Source organism: Rissa tridactyla, chromosome 19 (assembly GCF_028500815.1).
Source record: "Rissa tridactyla isolate bRisTri1 chromosome 19, bRisTri1.patW.cur.20221130, whole genome shotgun sequence".
NCBI classification, from domain to species: Eukaryota; Metazoa; Chordata; class Aves; order Charadriiformes; family Laridae; genus Rissa; species Rissa tridactyla.
This window is the reverse complement of record NC_071484.1, coordinates 4,122,271-4,145,016: the sequence shown is the minus strand read 5'-3', so window position 1 is coordinate 4,145,016 and position 22,746 is coordinate 4,122,271. Positions and strand designations below refer to the sequence as shown.

At 58.3% G+C, this 22,746-nt stretch overlaps 1 protein-coding gene across 1 annotated transcript; it reads right to left on the bottom strand.

Moving 5' to 3' along the window:
- Positions 1-416: 416 nt before the first annotated feature.
- Positions 417-22,698, bottom strand: ITGB3 (integrin subunit beta 3). Its single transcript, XM_054224730.1, has 15 exons — positions 22,483-22,698; positions 16,846-16,931; positions 12,329-12,521; positions 10,004-10,256; positions 9,347-9,509; positions 8,574-8,735; positions 8,320-8,415; positions 8,035-8,124; positions 7,516-7,650; positions 6,645-7,074; positions 4,356-4,578; positions 4,059-4,159; positions 3,815-3,934; positions 2,572-2,738; positions 417-1,821 (listed from the first exon to the last, which is right to left on the bottom strand). The coding sequence occupies exons 1-15, from the start codon at positions 22,538-22,540 to the stop codon at positions 1,753-1,755; spliced, it is 2,346 nt and encodes a 781-aa protein (XP_054080705.1). The 5' UTR covers positions 22,541-22,698; the 3' UTR covers positions 417-1,752.
- Between the last annotated feature and the right edge of the window lie 48 nt (positions 22,699-22,746).

The following is a 22,746-nucleotide window of genomic DNA, read 5'->3' as shown; positions in this document are numbered from 1 at the left end:
TCCCATGTTTAGCATCTTCACCCCCAGCCCAGCCCCCAGCCCCCCCCGGGATGGTCCTGCAGCCGTCCCAGCCCCGCTCCCCTCCTCCGAGGGCTTCTCCAGCGGAGCGGGGGGCTCACAGGGACCTGTGGAGCAGGATGGGGGGCTGCTGGGGGTTGCCCCACTTACAAAGAAGCAGGTGGCTGCCAGGAGTACCATGGTCTGTGTCCCCAGGTGCGTTACCCACCCCCAGGAGGGCACCAGTAACAGAGCAGAGACCCCCATGGGGGTCCACAGCCCTGCTTACACTGGCTCCCCCGTCCAGACCAGCTCCCCGAGTCACGCTGAGGTGCCAGGGGGTGCCCATGGAGGGGGGGAAAGCCTGGGCACAGACAGCTGGCGTGGACACCGACACTGTTAGTAGTTCAAGGTTTCTTTATTTTCATTTTCGTGGTGTGAATCGCTGTCGCTCTGCTGCTGCCCACCCACCTCCCTGCTCCGGGCCTCAGCCCCAGCTCCCATCAGCTGCCTGCAGCCAGCCCCTGCCCCCGTCCCCCGGCTGCTGGGGACAGGCCAGCTAGGGAACTGGGACATATGGCCACCACCAGCCCAGCCAACACACTGCTGGGGCTGTCAGGGCCAGTCCCACGCCAGGCACAAGGTCGCTGCTGCTTTTTGGTGTGAGTGAAGGGAATAGAGCCAGCATGCTCTGGCCAGGGCATGGACCAGGCAGCAGCACCGTTACAGCCAAACTCTGCTACTAGGACGTTTTTATTTTTTTTTGGTTTTCCCACAAGGGTCACCCAAACCACAGGCAGCAGGATGTGGCCTGAACCCTGCCTGCTCTTCTAGAACCCTGAGCTACCCAGAAAATAGAGCGGGGTGCAGTAACGCAGCCCCAAAAAGCACAGAAAAGGGAGAGAGGGGGCCAGGCTCGAGGGGTGACGGGCATCGCCACCCTCCCCAGGCTGCTGCCCACCCATCCACGTGCTTCGTGGCGTAGTGGTGGTGGAGGGGGACATGGGGAACTCAGCACCGTCATGGGGCTGAACCAGGCTGCAGCTGGGCCCAGCGCAGCTGATGCTACATAGAGTTGGCCAGTGGTGCAAACTGCATGTGGAGGGAAGGAGGAAGGGCACTGCGAGGCCGGGGCATTTGCTTTTCACTGTCCCAGGCCCCAGCAGTACCAGAAACACGTGGCTGCGAGAAGCTGGGGGATGCCAGGTTGTTTGAGCGGTATATCCTCAACCCGCAAAGCCGTGCGGTGGCTTCTGTGGGCTGGCAGCGAGGGTAGCTGCCCTGTCCCCCATGGAGATGGCTCCCGTACCCAGGGGGGCCGCGTCTGTCCAGTGCACGAGGGGACTCTGGGAGCGGGCAGAGCTTCGCCAGCACGGGCCACGGAGGAAAGCACGGCTCAGCCTTTGGTTGGAGCAGCCGCTCCTGAAATCCCCGTGGCCCGATGAGCACCTAACAAGTTCACAGACTCGCCAGGCAGAGAAAGTCCCATTTCTCTGCGTTCAGTGTATGGAGGGGCCGCCGGCTCCCGCGAGGCGACCCGCCGAGGTAAGGACGAGAGGTTTGCTGTGGAAAGCACATCCCTGCAGTTACAGTGGGGTGACGGACAACAGGGCCTTGGAGGGATTGTTAAATTACGCTCAGACACACTCACACACGCAGACACACACACAGGCTCTTCTGTAAACCAGACTCCAGAAGATCCCACAGATCCTTGATCCTTGGCTGATCCCACGGCCAGCGCTGGATGCGGCATCCTTACATGTTCCCGCGGTACGTGATGTTGGTGAAGGTAGACGTAGCTTCTTTGTATAAAGGGTTGTGGCCCTGGAAGAAGGAGGAAAAAGAGCATCGTCACTTTGTGCTTGGCATCAGCATTTGCTCTACTTTACAGCTGGGGAAACTGAGGCACCATTTCAGCATTGAGTGGTGGATCCATGTCTCCGCTCAAGCCTTCGGCTGCCCACTTTAATGGCTCCCCCTGAGGTTTCACGGGGGAGAGCAGGAAAAAGCTGCTGTGGAGGAGAGGAAAGGCAGCGGGAGCTCAGGAGCAGAGCGGCCTCCTGAAAGAGCCACCCCACCCCATCCCTTCCCTCAGGGAGGTGGAGGAGAGCTGGGGGACAGGCGCCAGTACCATCCCTGCCCCCTCCCTCGTGCTCCAGGTGCCTCAGCCCTTCCAGCATCCCGTGGCAGGAGGGACCTTCCACCTCACTCATGGGATGGAAACACTGGCGTGGGCAGTGAGTAAGAGGGTCACGCTGGTGACAAGTGCTTGGGATACGCTGGAGGTGGGAAAAGCATCTGGGATATCTGCTATCGCCTGTGTGCATCCCCTGTGACCACCGCGGGCTCCGGGAAGGGGTGTCCAGGCTGGCAGTGTCACCCCGAGTCCGGCCCGTGACACTGTGCCGTGCTTCAGAGAGGGATGAGCCAGGCTGGTCCCTAAGGACCGTGTCCCGAGACCACAGACAGCAACTGGACTCTCGTGCTGGGAACACTGGGATCTGGATCCACTCAACCCAGGGGCTGTGGGCTTCAGGTACTCCTGCCCAGCACACCTGACCCTCTGGCCCTCACCGTGTCCCACTTGGCCCTGGCCTTCTCCTCCTCGAAGCGGGCGAACTCTCGACGGTCATGGATAGTGATGAGGAGCTTCCAGATGAGCAGGGCGGCGAGGCCGATGAGCAGGATGGCACCCGTCACTGACAGCAGGACCACCAGAATGTCCGGCCCCTTCGGGCAGTCTGGCAGAGGGAGGAGGGCAGAGTTGGGAGGGGGCCTCAGCACCCCCGGGGCAATTAAAACCAGCTCTGGGGCTGCCTGGCCATGGGTACATGGGGCTCCTCCGGTCTCAGGAGGGCTTCATCCTCCCCTGGCAGGGAGCAGGAGCCTCCACCCTTGAGCGCAGCAGGCTCTAAAAAGGAGGATCCCATCCATGAGGTGCACGTGCTGAGACCCTCAAGCTCCTGTCTATAGGATGGGGGTCTGCACCCAAGTCTGGAGCAGCCCAGGTCAGGGGCATCACAGGTCCCACCCGCGCTGGGGGATGACACTGGAGACCAGGTCCTTGGGCTGCTGGAAGTTCATCCCCAAACCACCAGCCAGGGCTGACACCCCACACCGCCCCCGCCCTCCGGCTGTGCATCACCGCTGCACCCACAAACCGGGGCGGCGAGATCCGGTACAAACCCCAGCACCCACCCAGCTCCCCCCACACGCTGCCGGGGCTCTGCAGCCCCCCCGGCCCTCGCCTGCCTCTTCTCCCCGGGTACGAGGGCCAGGGAGGGCGGGCTGCTGCCCTGCTGATGGCTGGCAGCTGCCTTCGGGACAGCTTTTGAAAGATCTGCGGCCGCACAGTCCCCAGCTCAGCTGGAAAACAGACCCCGAGGTCAGCGGAGACCCCGGAGCTGCTCCGCGTGGCTGGGGGGGCTGCTGTATCTCAGCCCAGCATCGCTCCCACCAGGCTGATGGGAGGCAGCAGCTCTTAATGGCATCTTGAGAAAAATCACACCCACGGAGTCAGAAGCAGGATCAGGGCGGTGGCAAGGTTGAGCCCCCATCCTTGGCCTCAATGAGGGGGTAAAATAACCGAGCAAAGTGTGGAAATGTGAGACAGAGGCAGGAAATTTCAGCCCCAGTGGCACCGAGCAGGGAACAAAGCAGCATTTTAACCCCTCTCAGCCCCCGACCACGGTGTCCCGTGAGCCTGGCTGGGGTGGGAGGCTCAAAGGGGACTCAAAAAATCCCCCCATTTAGCAAAGAAAGCCAGCACGGCATGCTCTGCACCCCCTCCCATGTGACCACAGCAGACGGATCTTACCAGGCTCCTCGATAACGTAAAGGATGGACTTGCCGCTGGAGTCCTCATAGTACTGGAACCGCACCACGCAGTCATCCTCGTCCTTGTAGGTGCAGTTGACGGCGTCCTTGCCCCTGTCACCTGCCAGAGCGAAGGCTCAGAGCCCCCCGTGCCAGGGGATGCACACGCGGAGGGAAAGCGGGCGGCATACGCACCCCACCAGATTGCCACGCTTTAGGGCAGGGGTTTGGGTCTCCTCTCTTACCCAGTTCCTGCACCGTCTCGATTTCGTCGCGGCACATGCGGCTGCAGGACTGCTGCTCCACCAGCGCTCCCCGCTCAAACTTCTTGCACTCCACACACTCCCTGAGGAAGAGGAAGGAGGTACTGTGAGCTCCTCCATGCTCTCCCCAGGGAAACCGTCACACTTCTTCATCTCAGGCTGCGGAAATAGCTGCAATCCCAACCCAACCGGGCTGCAGCCGGTGAGAGCTCCTGCCGGCACCACTGCGGGCTCCCCAGTGGGGTACGGCCCATCTCCCACCTCTCTGCCCTTTCTCACTTTTTGATGGTGCAGGCGTCTGGGCACGTGGGACATTTCTCGCAGGTGTCGCCGTAGGAGCCGGGCTGGGTGCAGTCGCACTTGCCGCAGACGCAGGAGCCGTGGCCGCTGCACACCAGCCCGTTGCTGGACATGCAGGTGTCGGTGCGGGTGGTGCAGTTGCAGTAGTCGCCGGTCCAGTCCGAGTCGCACAGACAGTCCCCGCAGCTGCACTTTCCATGGCCTGGGGACAACCCAGAGGGCATCAGGACCCTCAAGTGTCCCCATAGATCCCATTAGCAATCACCCATGTGGGATATCCATGTACCCACAGTGGCAGCTCCACCTCTGTGGGCACGGCAAGGCAGACCAGGCTCCCAGGACAACCATCCCTGGGGTGGGACAGACAGCAGCTCACATCTAACCTTGACCTTTGCCATGTCCCCAACACCCTTATTCCACCCAAACTGGAAAAAAATGCCAAGTTTCAGGCTGAGCTGCCCCAGCTCTGGCAGGTTGGCAGCAGCAGCAGCAGCTGGAGATACTCAATCAGATCTGTCTCTGAGCTAGTCAAGCTTTGCCTTATAATTTCAGATTGATTCAGGACATCTGGTCAAACCCCACCAAATCCCACTCGTTTCCCAGTCCCAGACCAGGCAGGGGAAGCCGACTGCTGGGAAAAGCTGGACCAGCTCTGCGCACTCGCTGAGACTGGTTTAATCAGACAGACAGACAGACAGACGTGCTCAAATCCTGCCAAAGCCCGGGGCTGTTTGGATTGCGGTTTGATTTCAGCTCAAAGACAAGCCACGGTGAGCGGTGGAAATGCCGCGGAGCCAGCACACACCGACCCGTCCCAAGCCCCGAGCGCAGCGGGGTAGGTTGGGAACACTGCTCCCGGCGGGGGATCGGCCGGGCACCGTCCCTGCCATGGCCTCTGGGGCACCGGCATGAGAAATAGATGTGTAACCCCGTTAATGAGGAACTGGGGCTGAGTCACAGGAAAAATAGCGCCGCGCTGGGTGACAAGGCATGGAAACAGACGGGGAGGCTGGGGAGAAGTGGCTCAAGGGATGGGATGGATGCCAACAGGGTCAGACAGATCGGGTTAATTAACAGCTTGCCCAGGATGGGGGCAGCGCTTCCTTATCACCCTTCAAACCTGGCAGCCCTTGTGCAAACAGGCAGCGGGAGCAGGGATGGGCGTCCGGCTCCCCAAGGGCACTGACTGTTCCGGGTGTGGGGGGAAAACCTTCAGTTTCCACCTCTGTTATCAGCAGGCTGTTAAGATAAGGGATCAATCCCAGCAGCGCAGAGTCAGCCGTGAGCCATGAAGTTGGGCTGGGGGGCAGGTGGGGGGGTCCCAAAACCAATTTGGGGACAGTGGGGAGCAGGAACCAAGTGTTATCTGTCCAACAGGTTTCATCTCGCCCATGCTGGGCTCCAGCAGAATGGGACCAGCTTTGGCCCCTGACGTTTTCCTGGGGAGTTTTGGCCTTGCAGCACGAAAGCGGTGGCTTTTTTGGCACTGTGTTAGCAGCCACCTTGCCTGGGCTCCGGTGCTTACCGGAGACGTGGGTGGGATAAACCCTAGATGGGGGTTTCCAATAGGGAAGCGGCCCTGGCACATCAGGACATGTGAAACTGCTCTTGGGGTGGGTGTTTTGCAGAGAGGGGCTCCTTCCCCAGTTCCTGGCATGGGGGAAGTATCCAAGGACCTCCCCTCTCTCCCCAGTACTGCAGCCGGGGCTGGAGTGGGGGGTCTGGTAGCACATGGAAGAGATAAATATTCAGGAGGGCCGATGCCGTAATACCAGCGAGGTGGGAGGATTTGCTTCCCCAACTGCTTTTGCCAATGGGGAGTCTTCAAGAACTGGGGGGAGGATAAAAATTGCCTCTCCCCACCCCTCTCCCTCCACCCCGGGCTTTCCTCCTGCAGAGCAATACCTCTGGTGTGTCGGGGGCTGCGATTCGAACAGGGGCTGGCTGGTCCCTGTTCCCTGGGGTGCCCACTGGCCACCCCCATGGGGCTCCTGAGTCTAAGCAGGGACCGAGGTCTGCTTTTAACCCTCAGAGCCCATCACCCTGCCATGGCTCTTGGGCACAGAAGGTGATAGAAGCTGCCAAAAGGGGAATAACTCTCCCTGGCATCGCTTCAGACCTAGGGCTGGTCCAGGGAGAACCACGGCTGAGCAAGCTGGTGGGGACAATGCATGGGACAAGCCCCAAAATAGACGGTGTCTCCTTGTCCATGAGGTTGGTCGGCGTGAAAATGCCCTGAGCTGCCTCCCCTCCAAGCCCAGCACTCACCCGAGCACATCTGGCCCTTGAAGCGGACGCAGGAGAAGTCGTCGCACTCGCAGTACTTGCCCGTCACCTTCCCGAAGTCGCTGCTGTGGCACACGCACTGCCCGCAAATGCACTCGCCACGCTGGCTGCAGAGGGGCTGGTCCCGCCGGGGGCTGCAGTTGTCCTGCTGCGAGGGGTTGTACTCCTCCTCCGAGCACTCGCAGTGCGAGCCCAGGCGCCCGGGGTTGCAGCGGCACACGCCGCACTCCAGCGTGCCGTTGCCTCGGCTGCAGGACGAGCTGTTGGCCTCGGCTTGGCTCTCGCAGGAGCAGTCGCAGTTGAAGTCCACCACCACCATCAGGCTGTCCTTGAAGCCCACGGGTTTGATGGTGAAGGATTTCTGCTGCTCCCGCGGGCACCCCCGTACCTTGGCCTCGATGCTGAAGCTCACCTGGAGGGCAGAGGGGTGCGTCGGGGCAGCAGTACCACCAGCACGACATGGGGGTACCCACTCCAGTCCACAGCCAAGCTTAAGGAGCCCAGAAATGGGACCCACCAGGTCTCTTTGGGCTTTTCAAAGCTGTCCAGGCCTGGTTTGGGTCAGGCCACCTGCCTGCCACAGTAACCAGGCTAAATCCCACACACTGTGGCCAGCAGGCCAGGCTGAGTTAGAGGACCACAGAGTGTGCATCCAGCAGACTCAAAAATGCATTTTCCTCCTTGCACCCACCCAGCTGGACCCCTCTCTCCACCGCAAAGATGGTGACACAGGGTCTGTGTCACCCAGGAGGTGGTGGGGCAAGCGGACGGGGCTGTTGGAGAGCATCAGCCGAGCTGGCAGCGCTGCTACACAGAGGTGGAGAAAACCCAACCCCATGCACAGAATCCTCACCGTGTCCCCGATCTTGAGCCCCATGCAAGACTTGAGCCCGGGGATGACCTCGTCGTTGAGGCAGGTGGCATTGAAGGCCAGGGACAGCTCTTCAGGGAGGTCACGCACCTCCAGCTCCACCTTGGAGCGGATTTTCTAAGGGAGGAGAGAGGAGCGATGAAGATGACAGCACAGGCTGGGCAGGGCTCAGGCCCGGGGAGGAGCCCCCCTGAGCACCACAGCGATGCTCCCACACACATGGGAAAGCGGCCAAGTGCCCCGAGTCTTTCTCAGGGCTTGACTACGTCATTCCCCACAGGGAAACGCCTTCGAGGATGGGAAGGAGCAGGCAGCGAAACACAGTGATCTCCCTTCCCCGGGGTCCCCGCAGGCGTGGGTGGAGGCAGGTGCTTGCAGCTGGTCCAGGGAGGATGCTCGGGGCTGGGGGAGCTGCCAAATCTGTGTGGGCTGCTTGCAGTGTGAAGCAGTGGCTATTTTTGGGAGGCAGAGAGCTGTGGGGCCATCACACTGCACACTCACCCCATAGGAGTCCACTATGAGCTGCAGGACGTTGCTGGAGTCTCTGGACAAGGTGCCCACGGTTGTGCCTGGGATCAGTTCACTGTAATTCTGGAGAAATATCATAAATGTGGTCTGCTTGTGCCATGGCTGGGCCAAGCCCTGTCTGGGCACACAGGAGCTTCCCAAGGAGCTTTGATAGGTCAGGAGACCACCAAGCTATGTCCAGCTACCCATGGTCAGCTGCAAAGGGTGCTCCTCAGGACCCACCAGGCCAAGAAGGTGGCTTTGCACAGCAGCTGTTACCTGGTAGAGACCAACAACCGTATCCGTCACAGCAAAGATCAAGTTGATGTTCTTCTGTGAGAGTTTCTGAGTCATCAGGCCCAGAGAGGGATAGTCCTGGGGAAGAGAAGAGACTATACTCTAGGAATACGTACCCGCAACTATGCTGGTACCCATTATGCTCTGCAACCAGGCCCAGACCACCTTTCCCATCCCATGGAGACCCTCAACAGGAGCTCTGGGCTCCCCAGCCCCATGTGTGGGTCAGGATTTACCAGCGTGGTGGAGGCAGAGTAGAAATTATCCTCGTCAATGTGGCACTGGGCATCGTTGGGCTGCACGATGCCGGCCAGCCTGCCATCCAGTGCAATGTGGGTCTTGGCATCCGTGGTGAAGACGAGTAGGTGGGAAGCATCGTTCCTCCAGCCGATTTTCTCCTGCAGCGAAAGGCAGCTCCCAGTCATGCGGCAGCATGTGCCGAGGGCAGCCCTATGTGCCAGCACCCCACTGCCGCCACCCCGGGTCATGGCTTGGCCATAGGGACCGACCTGCCGCTGCAGAGGGAACCGAGGGTGATTGCTCTCCCAGGGAAGCGCTATGGGTGTGTGGGGGCTGTGGAGCCTGGGAGGTGGGCATGGGCTGCTTGTACAGGTGAAAGGCAGGTTTTAATTCGCTAGAGTGTTAATCAAGGTGGCTAATGACTGAGGCATGAAACCCCTCCCATTTCCAGCAAAATCAAGGTGCAGGCACAGGAGAAGATGTCCCATCTGGCCTGATGTGGGATCATCATCAGTTCCAAAGCACCTGCTCTGTTCCTCTCTTGTCCCAGGACCACGTAAGGGTCCTCCTCTTGCCTTGCCTAGTGGTCTAGAAATGTCCTAGTTGAATGTTCACCCACAGATCTGAGCCCCACAGCAGCTCCACAGGGCTTACAGCCCTGTCCTGGTGGGGTTGGGTGGTCTCTGCCAACCCACCAGTCCCAGCCTGATGACCCTCTCCCAGCCCCATGACCCACTCCCAGCCCCAGCCAGGCCTTCTTGCCCCTTACGTCGCACACGGTGGCCTGGATGATGGCATCGAAGCCGCCCTCAGGTGCATCGCGGTTCCGTGAGACGCTCTGCTTCCGCACTTCCTCATTGAAGCGGGTCACCTCGTCCGTGAGCGACAGGACGTGTTTGTAGCCAAACATGGGCAGGCAGGTTTCCCCGATCCTGCGGGAGGAGAGAAGTCAGGGCATGAGGCTCAGAGGGCTCATCCTGCTCCCATGCCCACCCTGCAGCCATCCCACGTCTCATGGTCCTGTCGAGGATGCGTTGGAGGGACCCAACCATCCCAAGAGCTGGTGAAGGACCTTTTAAAAAAATCAATCACATGTTCTAGAGATGCTGGGCTCAGGTCAGCTCCCAGCCTTAGTCCTGCTGGGATTTTTAGAGGTCGCTTTCTTTGAGCCTCAACATCTCTCCTGTAAAAATGGTGTAAAATTGTTTGTTCCCTTAAGAGCTTTCCAGTCACATTGATACTTTTAGTTTAGACCTGCTCCTCCTCCCTGTGCCAGCAGAACACTCAGTGCAGCAAGGTTTGAACTCTGCCCAAAATCAGGCACCCAAATCCCTACTGAAATCCATTGGTATGGATTTCCAGCCACGTTCCTGTGACGTCCCATTAACTTCCAGCTCTTACAGGACTCCCTCAGCCTGGGACTTACTCATAGCAAGGGTTCGTGATGGCTTGTGGAGGAGAGATATACATGTAGGGGGAAATGGGCTTGTCCACAAAGGCCCCAAAGCCAATGCGTAGGTTGCTGGTGAGCTTGCGCATCTCACTAGCCAGCTTTGTGCCCAGGTTCTGGATGTTCCTCAGATCGTCCTTCATGGAGTTGGACAGGTCCATCAGGTAGTAGATATCCACAGGGTAGTCTTCCACTTGACGCACTTGGACGCGAAAGATCTGCGAGTCATCTGTAATGTTACAGGGCAGTGGAGTGAGAGATCTTCTCCTGGGAGGAGCAAAGGGGGCTCACCGCAGGACTAGGGAGAAAGTCAACCTATGGGGTCAGCAGGAACCCAAGGAGATGGTTTAGAGGTGCTGGGAGGAGAACATCACAGTTAAACAGACAGAAAAGGGGCAAAGCCCTTCGGGCAGGGTTCTTGCACAGGGGATATGCTCTGCGCCGCTTGGAGATGGCAAATGTGGCTCATGGCTCCCGTTCTCCAAACCTCTCATTACCAGGACGTGAGCAGAGCCCTCCGGCTCAGACCTGACCCCCAAGGTGTCCTGCATGAACAGTGTGACCAACACATGCTGGATGGAGTGAGTGAAACACCCAGTGTGTGGGCAGCAGGGATTACAGGGATTACCAGGGGGCTGCATGGCTGCTTCGGACTTTTCTCTGAGCTCCCAAGGACTCTGAGCATCTCCTGGGGCCTCCCCCGTCCCTGTTCCTTCCCTCTCCTCTCAGCTCCTCCCAGCTTCTTCTGGGAAATTTTTTGTGAAATGTTTTCCATTGAAACAAAAGCCTCCTCAGACAGAGCCTTCTGGGGAACAGGCCAGTTTCGATGACTTTTGCACTTCAAAAAAAAAAAAAAAAAAGGCGGAAAACACTTCGGGTCGACCTTTTCTTTCTGCCTTTTAAAAGTGACAAAGGTTCTTTCTTGCTGTTCTTTGAAACAGCTTTGTGAAATGTAAGCTGGGGCACAGCTCCAGCCTTCTCAGAACACCTCAAATGCTGAAGAAAAAAGCTTTAATTGACCTTAAATTGTTATTGTTTTCATATTTCCTTCTAAATCTGCATGTCACGTTCTAACTTTCAGGATGGAGAAAGTTTCAAAATCTATGAGAGCCCAAAGTCCTCCATCCCCCCTCCAGCTGCATTGCTGGAGCACCACCACATAGTCGAGGTCCCAATTTTGTGCCCAGAAAGCATCTGTTTCTCCTTCTTGAGCTAAAACTATGAGGACTCTGAGCTTGTGGGACATGGGCTGTGACCTGTCCTACTTATACCCTTCAGCATTTTGTCTTGATTCACGAGTCAAGGCTGATAACTCCTGTCAAGCCTTCTCGGTTGGGCAGAGAGGATACCAAGCTGGGGTTGTCTTCTGCTGCTTCCAAGGAACAGGGACTTACAGCACTGCGTGCTGCCTCTGTTCCTCTCCAGAGCAGCACACCTACCTGCCTCCTGCCAAATATCTTCAGACCTAAATAAAGCAAGGGCCACTTAGAAGCTGCATGTCCCCATTGCGTGGGGACACTTCAGACTGCTGTCATTCAGTTGGGTCAGGACTCCTCTCGGCCAGGCCCAGGGATGTGCCCAGCGTGCCACGTGCTATCAGCCACCGATATCTGGCCCCAGGGCTTTAATGAGCACAAAGAACCAAAATTATTCCTGCTGAGACTGGAAGAGCCATCCATGGGTGGATGGCCTGGGGAGCGGGGGGGCGCTACGTGCGGGGCAGAGCATGGTGATGGCACCACTCACTCCACATTCCCCAAACCCATTTCGTGACCTTGGGTGAGTGGTGCCTGTTAGTTTTGCCTCCTGCCTGGCAGCGCTTGAAATTCCTTGATGCTGGCAAACGACCATAACAGTTAATTGGCTCCAGCCTGCCTGGCTGAAACAAGCCCGGGAAATTACAGGGACCTGTTGGCAGCCCAACCCCACCAGCTGCTCTACGGCTCGTTAGACACGAGCTGACTTCCACCAAAGCGTTCGGAGTACAGCAGCAGCAGCTAAAGTCTAAATGGCTTTATAAAACGAGCCCATGCGTTGTTGAAGTCGCATCCCCATCCCGCCCCTTCGGATAACATGGGATTGAGCCAAGACACTGAAGAGCAGAAATCAGCTTGCAGACAGCCTGGCTGCCCACCAGGGATGTTCTGGGAGGGTTCACTGCAGCCCCCAGCGTGACCTTGCCCCCGATGGACACGAGACAGCCTTGGCCAGCGAGGCAGAGTGATGGCTCACTCATAGCTTGAGCCCTTTGGGTTATTCTCACGGCATCTCCCCTTCCTGCGGCAGTCTGGGGGCTCTTACCTGGCCGCAGGTTCAGCTGTATTTTCTGGGGGCTCATCTGGGTGGTGGTGGAGCCCCCCGAGCCCTTGTCGCTGAGGGGTCGGTTCTCCAGGATGGTCACGCTGCTGGTGGGGAACTCGATGTAGTCGCGCCCACAGCCATTTTGCAGGAGGTTGCCGAGCAGGTCACAGCGAGGGGACGACTGCGCAAAAACCTGCAGGAGGAGGAGACAGTCAGGAGCCAGCTCCCCCCAGGAACTCTCAGGGTTATGCCAGGAGGAGGAGGGAAGGCCCCCCTTTTCCCCAGAAAGCCCCTGCTTTATTACACCTAACACAAGACCAGGGTAAGAGGCTTTTTGGGGCACGTGGTCCCTGCTCGAGGGAGGTGGATATGGGATCAGCAAGTCCTGCTGGGGCTCAGAGCAGGTTTTGGTCTGCTGCGCTCCCCAGTGGAGCTCAGCAACCCCTGCCAAGAAGGGGCGATGGATAATATATCCCTGCCAACCCCCCTCCTGACTCCTAGCTGGAGCCTCAGGTTTGGTTTTTGGCAAAGCTAAATGGAAAGCGCATCTGTGTGGGATGGCTAGAAGAGGGTGAGGTGGGATGTGAACACGGCAGGCTCGGGGTGAGGGGCAGAGTCTAGGACTTTTTTTTTTTTAATTATTTTCTAAACTTTGGCAAAGGACGAGCCACCTTTCCCCCCTATTTTCTTGACACTTGCCCTTTGAAATCTCACTGCGAGCAAGGAACAGCCCTGCGGCAGGTGAGCCCATCACGTGGAGTGGTGCTCGGTTCCTGTCCGAGAACGGGTCAGGCTTATCTCCAGCTCTCCAGCTTCCTGCCGGATGGAGCCGGCCGGGAGAAAGGAGAACCAAAAAAGGAATGAAAGAGCAAAAAGGCAACGGGGCTGCGGGAGAAGCTGTCAAGTGCCCGTCAGGGGCAGGAAGCACAAAGTGTGGCGTCACGGTGGGGCTCCGGGCCTGTCCCTCCTTTCCTAGAAAGCTCCCGGCTCCTCGCCCTTATCGCGGTACATTCAGAAGGGCTCCCGGCGCTCGGGTTTCTCATGAGGACAAATAGGGGAAGAATTTCTTTCCCAGCCCAACGCCGCCAGGATCTGCTGCCGCGTGTTCCCAGCCAGGCAGCAGCCGCCCTCCCCTCCAAAGGGTTTCTCCATCTCCCTCCTCCAACCCAGATCTTTGTACAGTCAAAGTCCAACGGCAGATGACCAGCTCAGCCTTTCCCTGCAGCAAAAGGAGGCGGCACAGATCCTGGCGGGGCTGGTTCAGCTCCCTCCCTGCTCCCAGGAATATGGATCCCAACGCTGCAGCCTCCCAGCACTGCGGAGGTTGCCCATCTGAGACACCATCTCCCCTACGTTCAGGCTGGCTGAACTCAGGAATAAATTTGTGCGTTTTACGCAAACAAGTAGAAAAAACGCCAACGGTGTGAGGAGGCCCTGGCTGGCCCACAGCCCTCTGGAAACGGTGGCCAGGCGATAGCCAGAAAATACATCAGCAGGCGTGTTCCTCCCCGGCGGCCTCCCGCTCCCACCCTCACCGCCTGGACAGCACGCTGTCGGTGAAGAGGACAAGTCACCCCTCTAAATTAGCTCCCTCGCACCCACCCACCCCACAGGCTCGCCCCACGGGGCTCCCGGCTGCAAAAAGTGGTGCCTGGTTTAGTCCAGATCCCATCAATCGTCACGTACATTCCTGTTCCAGGCAGGGAAATCACTGGAAAAATATGCGGGTGAAAAGCAGGCTGGGCAGGCAGGTTTTTAACTGTGGTGCTGGGCTCTTGGGTGATACCTGGAGATCCTGGGCAGTTCCCAGGACCTCAAAGGCCGTGTAGCACCTTATGGGATTAGCAGCATCATTCCTGCTGCGAGATTCCCATGGAGAAGCTATTTAACCCCAGGGCTGCATCCTTCCCCTTGAGCCCTAAATATTACGATTGACTCAGGACTCACAGGGGCCTCCCCAGCAACAAAACTACTGCAAAAGGCAAAGGAAAAAGTTACTGTGCCATCGAAGGGGTATTTGGCTATGGGGCCCTCGTAGCCCCCGGTCTGTTTTTAACCCCGGTCTCCGCCAGCCTTACTGGGGAGGGCAGCGGCAACTTGGGCACAGCCCCAGGTAGGAGCGACCCGGGGGCAGCCCAGGCTCACTGGTGACAAATTCGCAGCACGGGGACTTCATCCACCGACGCACACCCTGCAAACCCCGCTTCCCCATCAGCACAGTCCTGACAGCACGGGCTGCCCGCCGCGGAGATGCTGCGGGGGGGTGCGTGTTCCCACCCCGCTATCACAAGCCCCTGCCTGAGAGGCTCCCCCAGTTCCACCTCCCCTTCGGGCATCTCTGTCCCGCTGCAGGGAAGGAGGTTTCAGCTCAGTATCTGCTCAGGCTCCTTCCAGGATGGGAAACGGGATGATTTAATCCCCTGACGGCTGCCTCCGAAGCCTGTAAGCGAGGGCAGGGTCTGCCCCAGCTCCATCCCCCAGCTCCCTGCTGGGTGGGGAGTGGGGAGGCTGTAAGAAGTCACACAACCCCAGGGCATCTCCATTTTCATCTTGAAGGCAACCACATGCAGCATCAGCTTCTCTGCAGGAGAGCTCCTGGGAGGACCCAAAGCACAGATGCCTCTGCAGATTAAGCTAAAACCTTCCAGCAGCTTCTCGAAAAATCAAACCCTGGTCCAGCCTTGCCTCCACCTTTCCTCCAAGGGAGCCAGAGTGGGTGAGACCCTGAAAGATTTATCACGATAATCTCCAAAGTGAGAGATTTTTAGAGCCACATCTTAGTGTTAGGGCTTGGCTGACTTTTTCCAAAAGGAAAAGTGAGCGGATGGGCACTTTGTTGGTAAGAGCGGTCAAGGTTTCTGAAAAATAAATAAAACTCAATTCTTCCCTGCGTCAGCGCTCGGTGGGGTCAGTGATCACAAGAAACCACAATGAAATCCTTCTCCTGTCCAAAGCCAGGATGGAGCAGGAGTCACTGATAACTCCTGGCTCCTTGGAAAAGCGGGGTGGGTGGGAGAGGGCTGCAGTGGGAGCAGATGGAGCACAAATAAGGGCACTGTCCCTTTAAAAAAAGGGGGGGGTGCAGACCTCCCCCACCCCAGGGAAATTAAACAAACCCACAGAAAAAAACCCCTCATTTGCTAAATTAAGCCAATGTGGTCCAGATGTCGGAGGCAGAGTTGCTGAGTGGAGCTTGCACAGCCCGGCTCTCCGGGGGCCGGCTGCTGGCAGCGGGACGCCTCCCTCGCTGCTTGTCACGTCTGTCCACGAGCACAGCCCGGAGCAGCACTGGAAATATTTCCTTTTTTGGAAACCTTTGCTGATCTGGGAGGATAAAAATCCCCATCACAGCCCCCACCGCAGCGTCAAGACACCAACCCGGCCCAGGATCAGTGGCTGGGAAGGAGCAAGGCCCCTTATCACGCTCGCTGTGCGGTTCGGCCACTCCTTGCGGGAGATAAGACAGGGCAGGAGCATCTTTATTCACGCCGAGATCCTGGCGGTATCTGATGGGCACAGCGAGCAGAGGCATCCCCTCCAGGTACGCACTGACCCCAAAGCAACGGGCCGTGTAGGACGCAACGGGCCATGTAGGCACCATCCGACAGCGTTTCTCCAGCTTGGATGACTTTTTCCCAGGTTTTTTCCCCACTCACAGTGGGCACCACGGGCACAGCCAGACGAAGCAGGGATGGAGAAGCAGAAAGCAAGAAAAGCCTTTCCAGGGGGGAAACTGCTCCCGGCTGCAAAGCCCTGAAAGAGGTTTCTCAGGGTTTCGTCACCTCTCCCCATCCCAGCCTCACCTCCCCAGTCTCTGCCCTGGGGTGTTGGGAAACTCCCTCCTCTTACGCCTGGACTAACCCCCAGGGCAGCATTTTTGGAGGGGCACGTGGCAGATCTTCCAGGCTCTCACCCACCCAAACGGGGTGATTGTAAAGCCACAGCTCAGCTCTCACATTCTCGTTAGCTCAGTAACCAAAACCAGGCACCCTGTCTTCCTTCCCACTTCTTTCCAAAAAAAAAAAAGGCTTCTAAACCTCTAACTTCTAATCAGTATTTTGTCTTCCTCTCCCCAGGCCCCCTTCCCTTTCCAGCCCTTCCAGCAATTAAACTCCCTTTGCCTGAGCTTTACAATGGCGTTTCAAGAAGCAAACCAAAAGTAAACTAAGTTTTCAAATGTACATTTTTTTTTTTTTGAGAGACAAAGCGAATTCCCAGTGAAAACATCAGCGTTTCCCAGCCAGCTCGATGTAGGCACTCGGATAAGAGGCAGATTTTCAGAGCAAGGCAGGAAGGGGCAGCCCGAGCCCCGTAACGTGCATCTCGGGCTGTGGTCAGAGCCAGATGCCGCCGAGGAATGTGTTTAGACATGGTGGGAACAGATGGAGACGAAGCTTGTGGCTGTAACACAGGGACCAGCACCCATCCCACAGCCCAGAGGCTCATCCCTTCCTACACACCCCCTTGTCCCGCTCAGGGACGCGTTTCAGCCCTGCTCAGTCTCCCCCAGCTCTTACCACCTCGGAGCACCATGCACAGAGGGGGCTCACGGCCAGGCACTGCTTGCAGGAGTTCACCCCGCGGGTGGTGCAGATGTTACCCCCTGAAACAGCAAAACAGAGAGCGGTTACAACCTGCAGAGCCCAAAACCTACGTGTGCTGAAGTGTCTCAGTGCTCAGCCAGCAGCTTCAGGAGCAGGGGCAGCCCCATTCCCCCCATCCCACCAGGGCTCTGCTCTAACCCTTCCCCAGTCCCAAAACCTGAGTGCTGTCTCCCTGCCCCTTTTATAACCACCTCCCCAGCCCGGTACCAGCTGGGCTTCATCCTGCTCAGCACCGAGCATCGTTTCCCACCTGCCAGCTCCTTAAAGGGTCCCCCCCATCCCTGCAACCTTGCACACGTATTGGAGTGAAGCCCCCAGTGCCAGTGGGGACACACATCTCCCCTTGTGCCTCCCTGCAGACATTTTGGGGCAGGAGGGAGGGGGCCGGGGTGAATTCCCAGGGGTGCCGCGTGGTACCCACAGCCCTGCCAGCGGCTGGGGAACTGCCACCTCTTCCCACCTTCCCCGACCCAGGGTGGTCAGTGCTTTCTTGTGCAGATGCTAAACTCAGCGGCTGGTCTTGGCTCAGGTTCAAACCCAGGGAAAGGAGGGGAGGGAAAGGGCACGAGTCCACAAAGGTGCTGGTGGCAGTGTGTGCTGATGCCCTGGGCAAAGGTTGGGCTCCGTCGGTGGAAGTGGCAGTGGGGACTTTGGGAGATGCATAATGGCACCAGTCCTGATGGTCAGAGGCCAGCGGGTCTCTGTGGGGAGTTAAAGAGCCCCAAAATGCCCGCAGGGGCCTTGGGGCAGTGTCGGATCTCGCCGGGGCAGGAGGAGCTCTGCTGGCACAGGCGGGACCCTGCGGCTCTGTGGTTCCTGCTGCCGATGGCCGACGCAGCGAGCGGCTGGGGGCATGGCCGCGGTGCCGTCACCCTCGGCTCTTCCTCCCTCTGGGACACGAGTGTCTTGGCAGAGTTTTAGGATTCCCTGGGCAGAGCAGACTGTAGCCATGTGCCTGCCCGGCTGGGGGAACGCTACAGCCCGGGGAGCCCGGGGGATGCCAGCACAAAGCAGCGGGCACTGGGGTCTCCCCTTTGCCCTGTGTCCCCCCATCCCTGCTCAGGGCTCTCCCCGGCAGCCGCAGGCAGAAAAAGCAGCGTTTTCTATAGCTGCAGGAAATGCAACACAGAGCAGAAAGAGGAAATGGTGAAACGATATCGTCAGATCTTTGGGCAGAACCACCGTGACGCCACTCTGCGCTCGTGCCCGCTGGCACGCAGCCCGGGAGCGCGAGAGTGCATGGGGGGTGTGTGTGTGGGGGTGTGTGGGGGCGTGTGTGCGTGTGTGAGCACGGCGGCCGTGTGTGCAGTGTGTCACAGATGCGCGTGTCTGTACGAGGTTGGCGTCACAGGCTGAGCTGGACACGCTGTGGCTGTCCTGAAGGCTAACGGTTGCCTGGGGACGCGCCCCAGGGCACTGGGGACGGTGTGCCCCATCGGACCTCTGACACCCCCACTCCCCCCTCGTCCCACGCAGGGGGGGGCTAAACTAAACGCTAAAATCCAACAACTGCCTGGCTCAGCACCAGTTTTGGGGTTGCATCCGCTCCCAGAGCTCTCGCCGTACACCAAAATACCCAGCTACAGCCTGTGAGGATGGGGAAGATTTTAAATTTAGCGTTGCCCAAAAGAGCGACGGGTTGATCTCCAGTACTTTCTGCACCGAGGACACTTAGCGATGTGTTAGCAGCACTATTGCGTCCTTGGGGGGACAGGTCTGGAGAGCCGGGGCTTGGCGGGGACAAAGCAAAGGGCTCTCAGAAAGCAGCAGTGGCACCGACAGCGCCGGCTCCTGCTTCTCACGCTGCTCCTGCTGGCGTCCCTGTGAAATCCCTCCTGCCTTGCCAAGCGCCGGCAGCTGCAGCTCAATGCTGGGGCACGTGCCCTGGATTTGCGCTGTGCCATGCCTTGGATTTGCGCTGTGCCGTGCAGCTGGGAGCCGGTTCTGGCGCGGCTGGCAGCGGCTCAGCCCCTTGGGGACAGCAGGGGAGGCATTGCCCTGGCAGCCCTCGAGGACGGGGACGGCCCTGGCGGCTTTTGAGGTGCTCGGGATTAAACTCTCAGAGCTGCCAACCCCCAGGGCCATGTGCTCGAACATGGGAACAGCTTCCAAAACTGCAGGTCCCTGGGGAGCCCCGATGCTTTGATACCCGGACCAGCACCACGGCCCCTTAGTTGGGGACGCGGGGAGAGGTGCCAAGTAGTTGCTTGCCCCGTGCCAGGAGTTTCATTGCTTTCTGCTCTCATGTCTCTCCCCGTAGCCACCGTGTCCAGCTGCTGACTCGCGGCCGCGGTGGCTGCGGCCCTGGCTGGGGCAGGGTCATGGCACCGGTACCACCAGCAGCGCTCCTGGCCCAGACTCCTATTTAATGTCAGTGTGGGTTTTCCCCCCCAGGGGTGGGTTTTAGCTCACTGGAGGATGGTTTAGCGACCTGGCTCTGCCCCAGCACCCCACTGGTAGGAGCTCCTGCCACCCATGGGTGCCCCAGCCTTGCTCCCAGCCTGGGGACAGGACCCAGCAGCATCTGGGATGTGAGATACACTGGTCCAAATCCTATGCCAAACAAGGTTTCGCCTGCAACTTGAGCCAGGTCTCTCAGCTGCTCCCTGCCTCAGTTTCCCCTGTGCAGCGTGAGGTTGTAGGGAAACACACACTATGCAGCTACAGCCCCCACCCGAGCGGTGCCGTGTGATGGGACCGGAATTTCTGCTGGTTTGAGATTGGGCAGAGACTCCAGAACCACCAGCTCTGCCCGTGCAACCGCTGGCGTAAACCCAGCCCCTGGGGACCAGCCGGGTCCTGGCCAGACCCGGCTGCACCGAAACACGACGTGGAGGATTTCCAAGCTCCTGTCTGCCGGCTGAGCCCCCGGCTGCCTCTGCTTTGCCTGGGCATGCCACGAAACCTGAGCTTTGGGGCTAACGAGGCCCGGGATGGTCCCTCTGGGCTGGAGGGCTCATCTGCTCCCCCGCAGCTGGTACGCATTACCTCCTGCCTGCGCACAGCCTTTCCGCACTGGTGGTTTCCTCTGCTCCCCTTCTGCCGCCACCCCACAGCCCAGCGAGGCCTTGATCTGCCACCCCCCCACCATGCTGGAGATGTAATCCCAATTTTCTGGCAGATTTTGTCACCACGGCCAGGAGCCGGGCTGTCCCGCCCGGGCAGAGCAGCAGCCCCACAGCCGGGGAGCAGCACACGGGGTTAGACGGGGCTGCAGCATGGAGGGTCCCTACGGAAGGGGTGCTGCCATGCCCGAGGCTGCCCTGGGGTCTGCTGTCACACTGTGCCACCTTGCCATTGCTGGCAGCGGTGGCTTCGCCCAGGAGGTCCCCACAGGTGGGTACCGGCCCCCTTGGGCTGCCTGAAGCCCCAGCCCCGGGGTGTTCGCCCCAGATGCAGCCCCATGAATTGCTCCATGACTGAGCCATGTGCCCGGGGATGGAGGACCCTTCCCCACCCTCCAGCACCCTATGGAGCCATTCTTGGCTGCACTTAACGCAGGGTTGGATGGGGCAGGGCCGTCCCTTCCCCCTGGAAAGGGGCCGAATTCCCCCGGGCGCCAGCAGTGATTAACAGAGGGGAGTTATCACCAGCCAAACACGCAGGTCGTCCCGCTTGGAGCAGGCAGCCTCACCCCCCTCACTGCGGGGAAATGTCTCGATTTTGGCATTTCCAGCAGCATTTGCCTGGCTGGACACAGGGTACGGTGTCAGGAGGGCTTTGCGGGAGGAAGGGGGGATGCAGGGGTGATGTAGGAGCAAAAGCACAGGCGGAGGAGAGCGGAGGATGCTGCGGCTTGAGCCCCTTCAGCCTTTGGCCCTGTGGGCGCCCAGCAGCGCTTCCCCGGCTCAAGACACTGCTTGGCCGTGAGCAGGTTAACAAGAACCCAGCACAGCCTGAACTAGCGTTTTTTAAAACACTTAAAACTGGCGTTTTTCAGTTTGTTTCATTTTTCTTTTTTCATTTTTGAGACTTGTTTTTCCAGCCATAAAAAACTAATAAACCGAAGTACGAAAGCCGCATTTTTTCACTACGAAAGCAGCTGGTCTCACACGATCTGATCCTAAAGACTCGAGCTTTAAAAAAAAAAACAAACCCAAAAGAAATCTTAGCACACGAAATATAGGGAAACGGGTAGCACGGGAACCACCCGCCTGGGGCCGGGCAGAGCCCTGGCCCCGAGTGAGGTGAAACGATGGACTCAAAATACCCCAGACGTCTGGGGCTGAGCATCACCCTTCCCTGGCTGGAGAAAATTACTCAGTTCCCGAGCTTGCACGCCACATAACCTCCTCTACGGACCGCGTGAGCCAGCCACACACTTTGTTTTTCCCTTCTCTGCCAATTTAAGCAAGAATGTGCGCACAGAAAACTTTGATAAAGATATTTTAGAAGACTTGATGGAGACACAAACCATACTGACTTACTCTCTGGCCTTTCTGCTTGACTAAGCGATAAGGATATGGGTTTTTCTGGCTGATCTCCTGCCCACGCCATCCTGGGGCTGTGCCTTTTCCCTGAACCTCTTCCTGTCTGCCAGCATCTTCCCGGAGAGGGGATGCCCCAAACGGAGCTCAGCTGAATACAGGCACCGATGCACAGGACCAGAGAAATCACCTGTACGGCCCCAAACTGCCGCTTTAGAAACACAAACTCTTCCAGGGGTTGTCCTGTGTCCTGTCCTGATGAGAGCTCTGTACTGATGAGAGCTCACTCCGGCAGAGATCGGAGCCTCAGGCTCTTCCTGCGAATTCAACAAAGTCTGGAATTCTTTAGACAGAACAATGTTGCCCCAAACCTCCTCCAGTGGGGCCTCGAAAACAATGGGACTGATTTATAAATCAGGAGCTGAAAACACTGCAGCATTTTGCAGTTGCCAGATGCGCTTTGAGCCCCGGGAACACACCTGGGGAGGAGATAACGCTTTTCTAGGCTTCTTCTCCATGCTTCAGACATTGGAAGTTTGTGGGTTTTTTTTAAAATACAAAGTATTTTAGGTCCTGAAATCACCTGATGCCAGAAATCAGAGTTTATAAAGAAAAGCACCAAAGTAGCATGAGAAAAAATAACAGAGGACAGCAACGCTGACATAAATACACCCCATGCCCTTAAAGTGACAGGGATACAGGGACTACCTGCCCTGCAAACTCCCCCAGCGTATTTTCTGTTTATGAAGGATGGAGCTCAAGTCACGCCCCAGTCCTTCCATTACAAACCAGTGTCCGGAGCCAAACACGGCATAGGTAGGGAACGTAAACTTGCCGCACCCGATGCGAGAATAACGCACCAAATCATCTCTTGACCGTGTAACATCTTTGAGAAACCCTCCTGGCCCCGACCCAGCCGAAGCCCAACCAGCTTGAGCCGAGCTTTGTACTTGGGAACTCTGCCCAGGTTTCAGGCTGCCACCTCCCGCTCCGAGTGATTTTCCCAGGAAATCACAGACCCTGGGAATGCAGAAAGTCCTGGGATTTGGGGAAATAACAGGCAATAGAACCACTAAATGACCTGGCTTTAAGCAAGTGACAAGGCTACAGGCTGTAAACCTACCCCAGCCGCCAGCAGCGCAGAGCACGAGGATCCCCGCAGCCACGCAGAGTTTTCCCATCTTCTTCTCCGAGCCCCGAACCTGGGGGGCTGCTTGGACCAGCCCCGCCGTGAGCGATGGAGAGCAGCTCTGGGGCAGCCGGAGGTTTTGAGCAGTCCAGGAGATGAATCATGAGTCTGGGTGTATGACACACAGGGCGAGCGGGGCCGGCGGAGGAAACGGCGCTGGCTCGTCACTCCGTTTTGAGTCAGGAGTGCCCCCGCCCG

Coding starts and splice junctions, on each gene's coding strand:
- ITGB3 (XM_054224730.1), bottom strand. CDS start 22,540: ATGGGAAAACTCTGCGTGGCTGCGGGGATCCTCGTGCTCTGCGCTGCT. Junction 7,651..8,034: donor TCATAGTGGACTCCTATGGG/GTGAGTGTGCAG, acceptor CTCCTCCCTTAG/AAAATCCGCTCCAAGGTGGA. Junction 4,160..4,355: donor GACGCCTGCACCATCAAAAA/GTGAGAAAGGGC, acceptor CCTCTTCCTCAG/GGAGTGTGTGGAGTGCAAGA.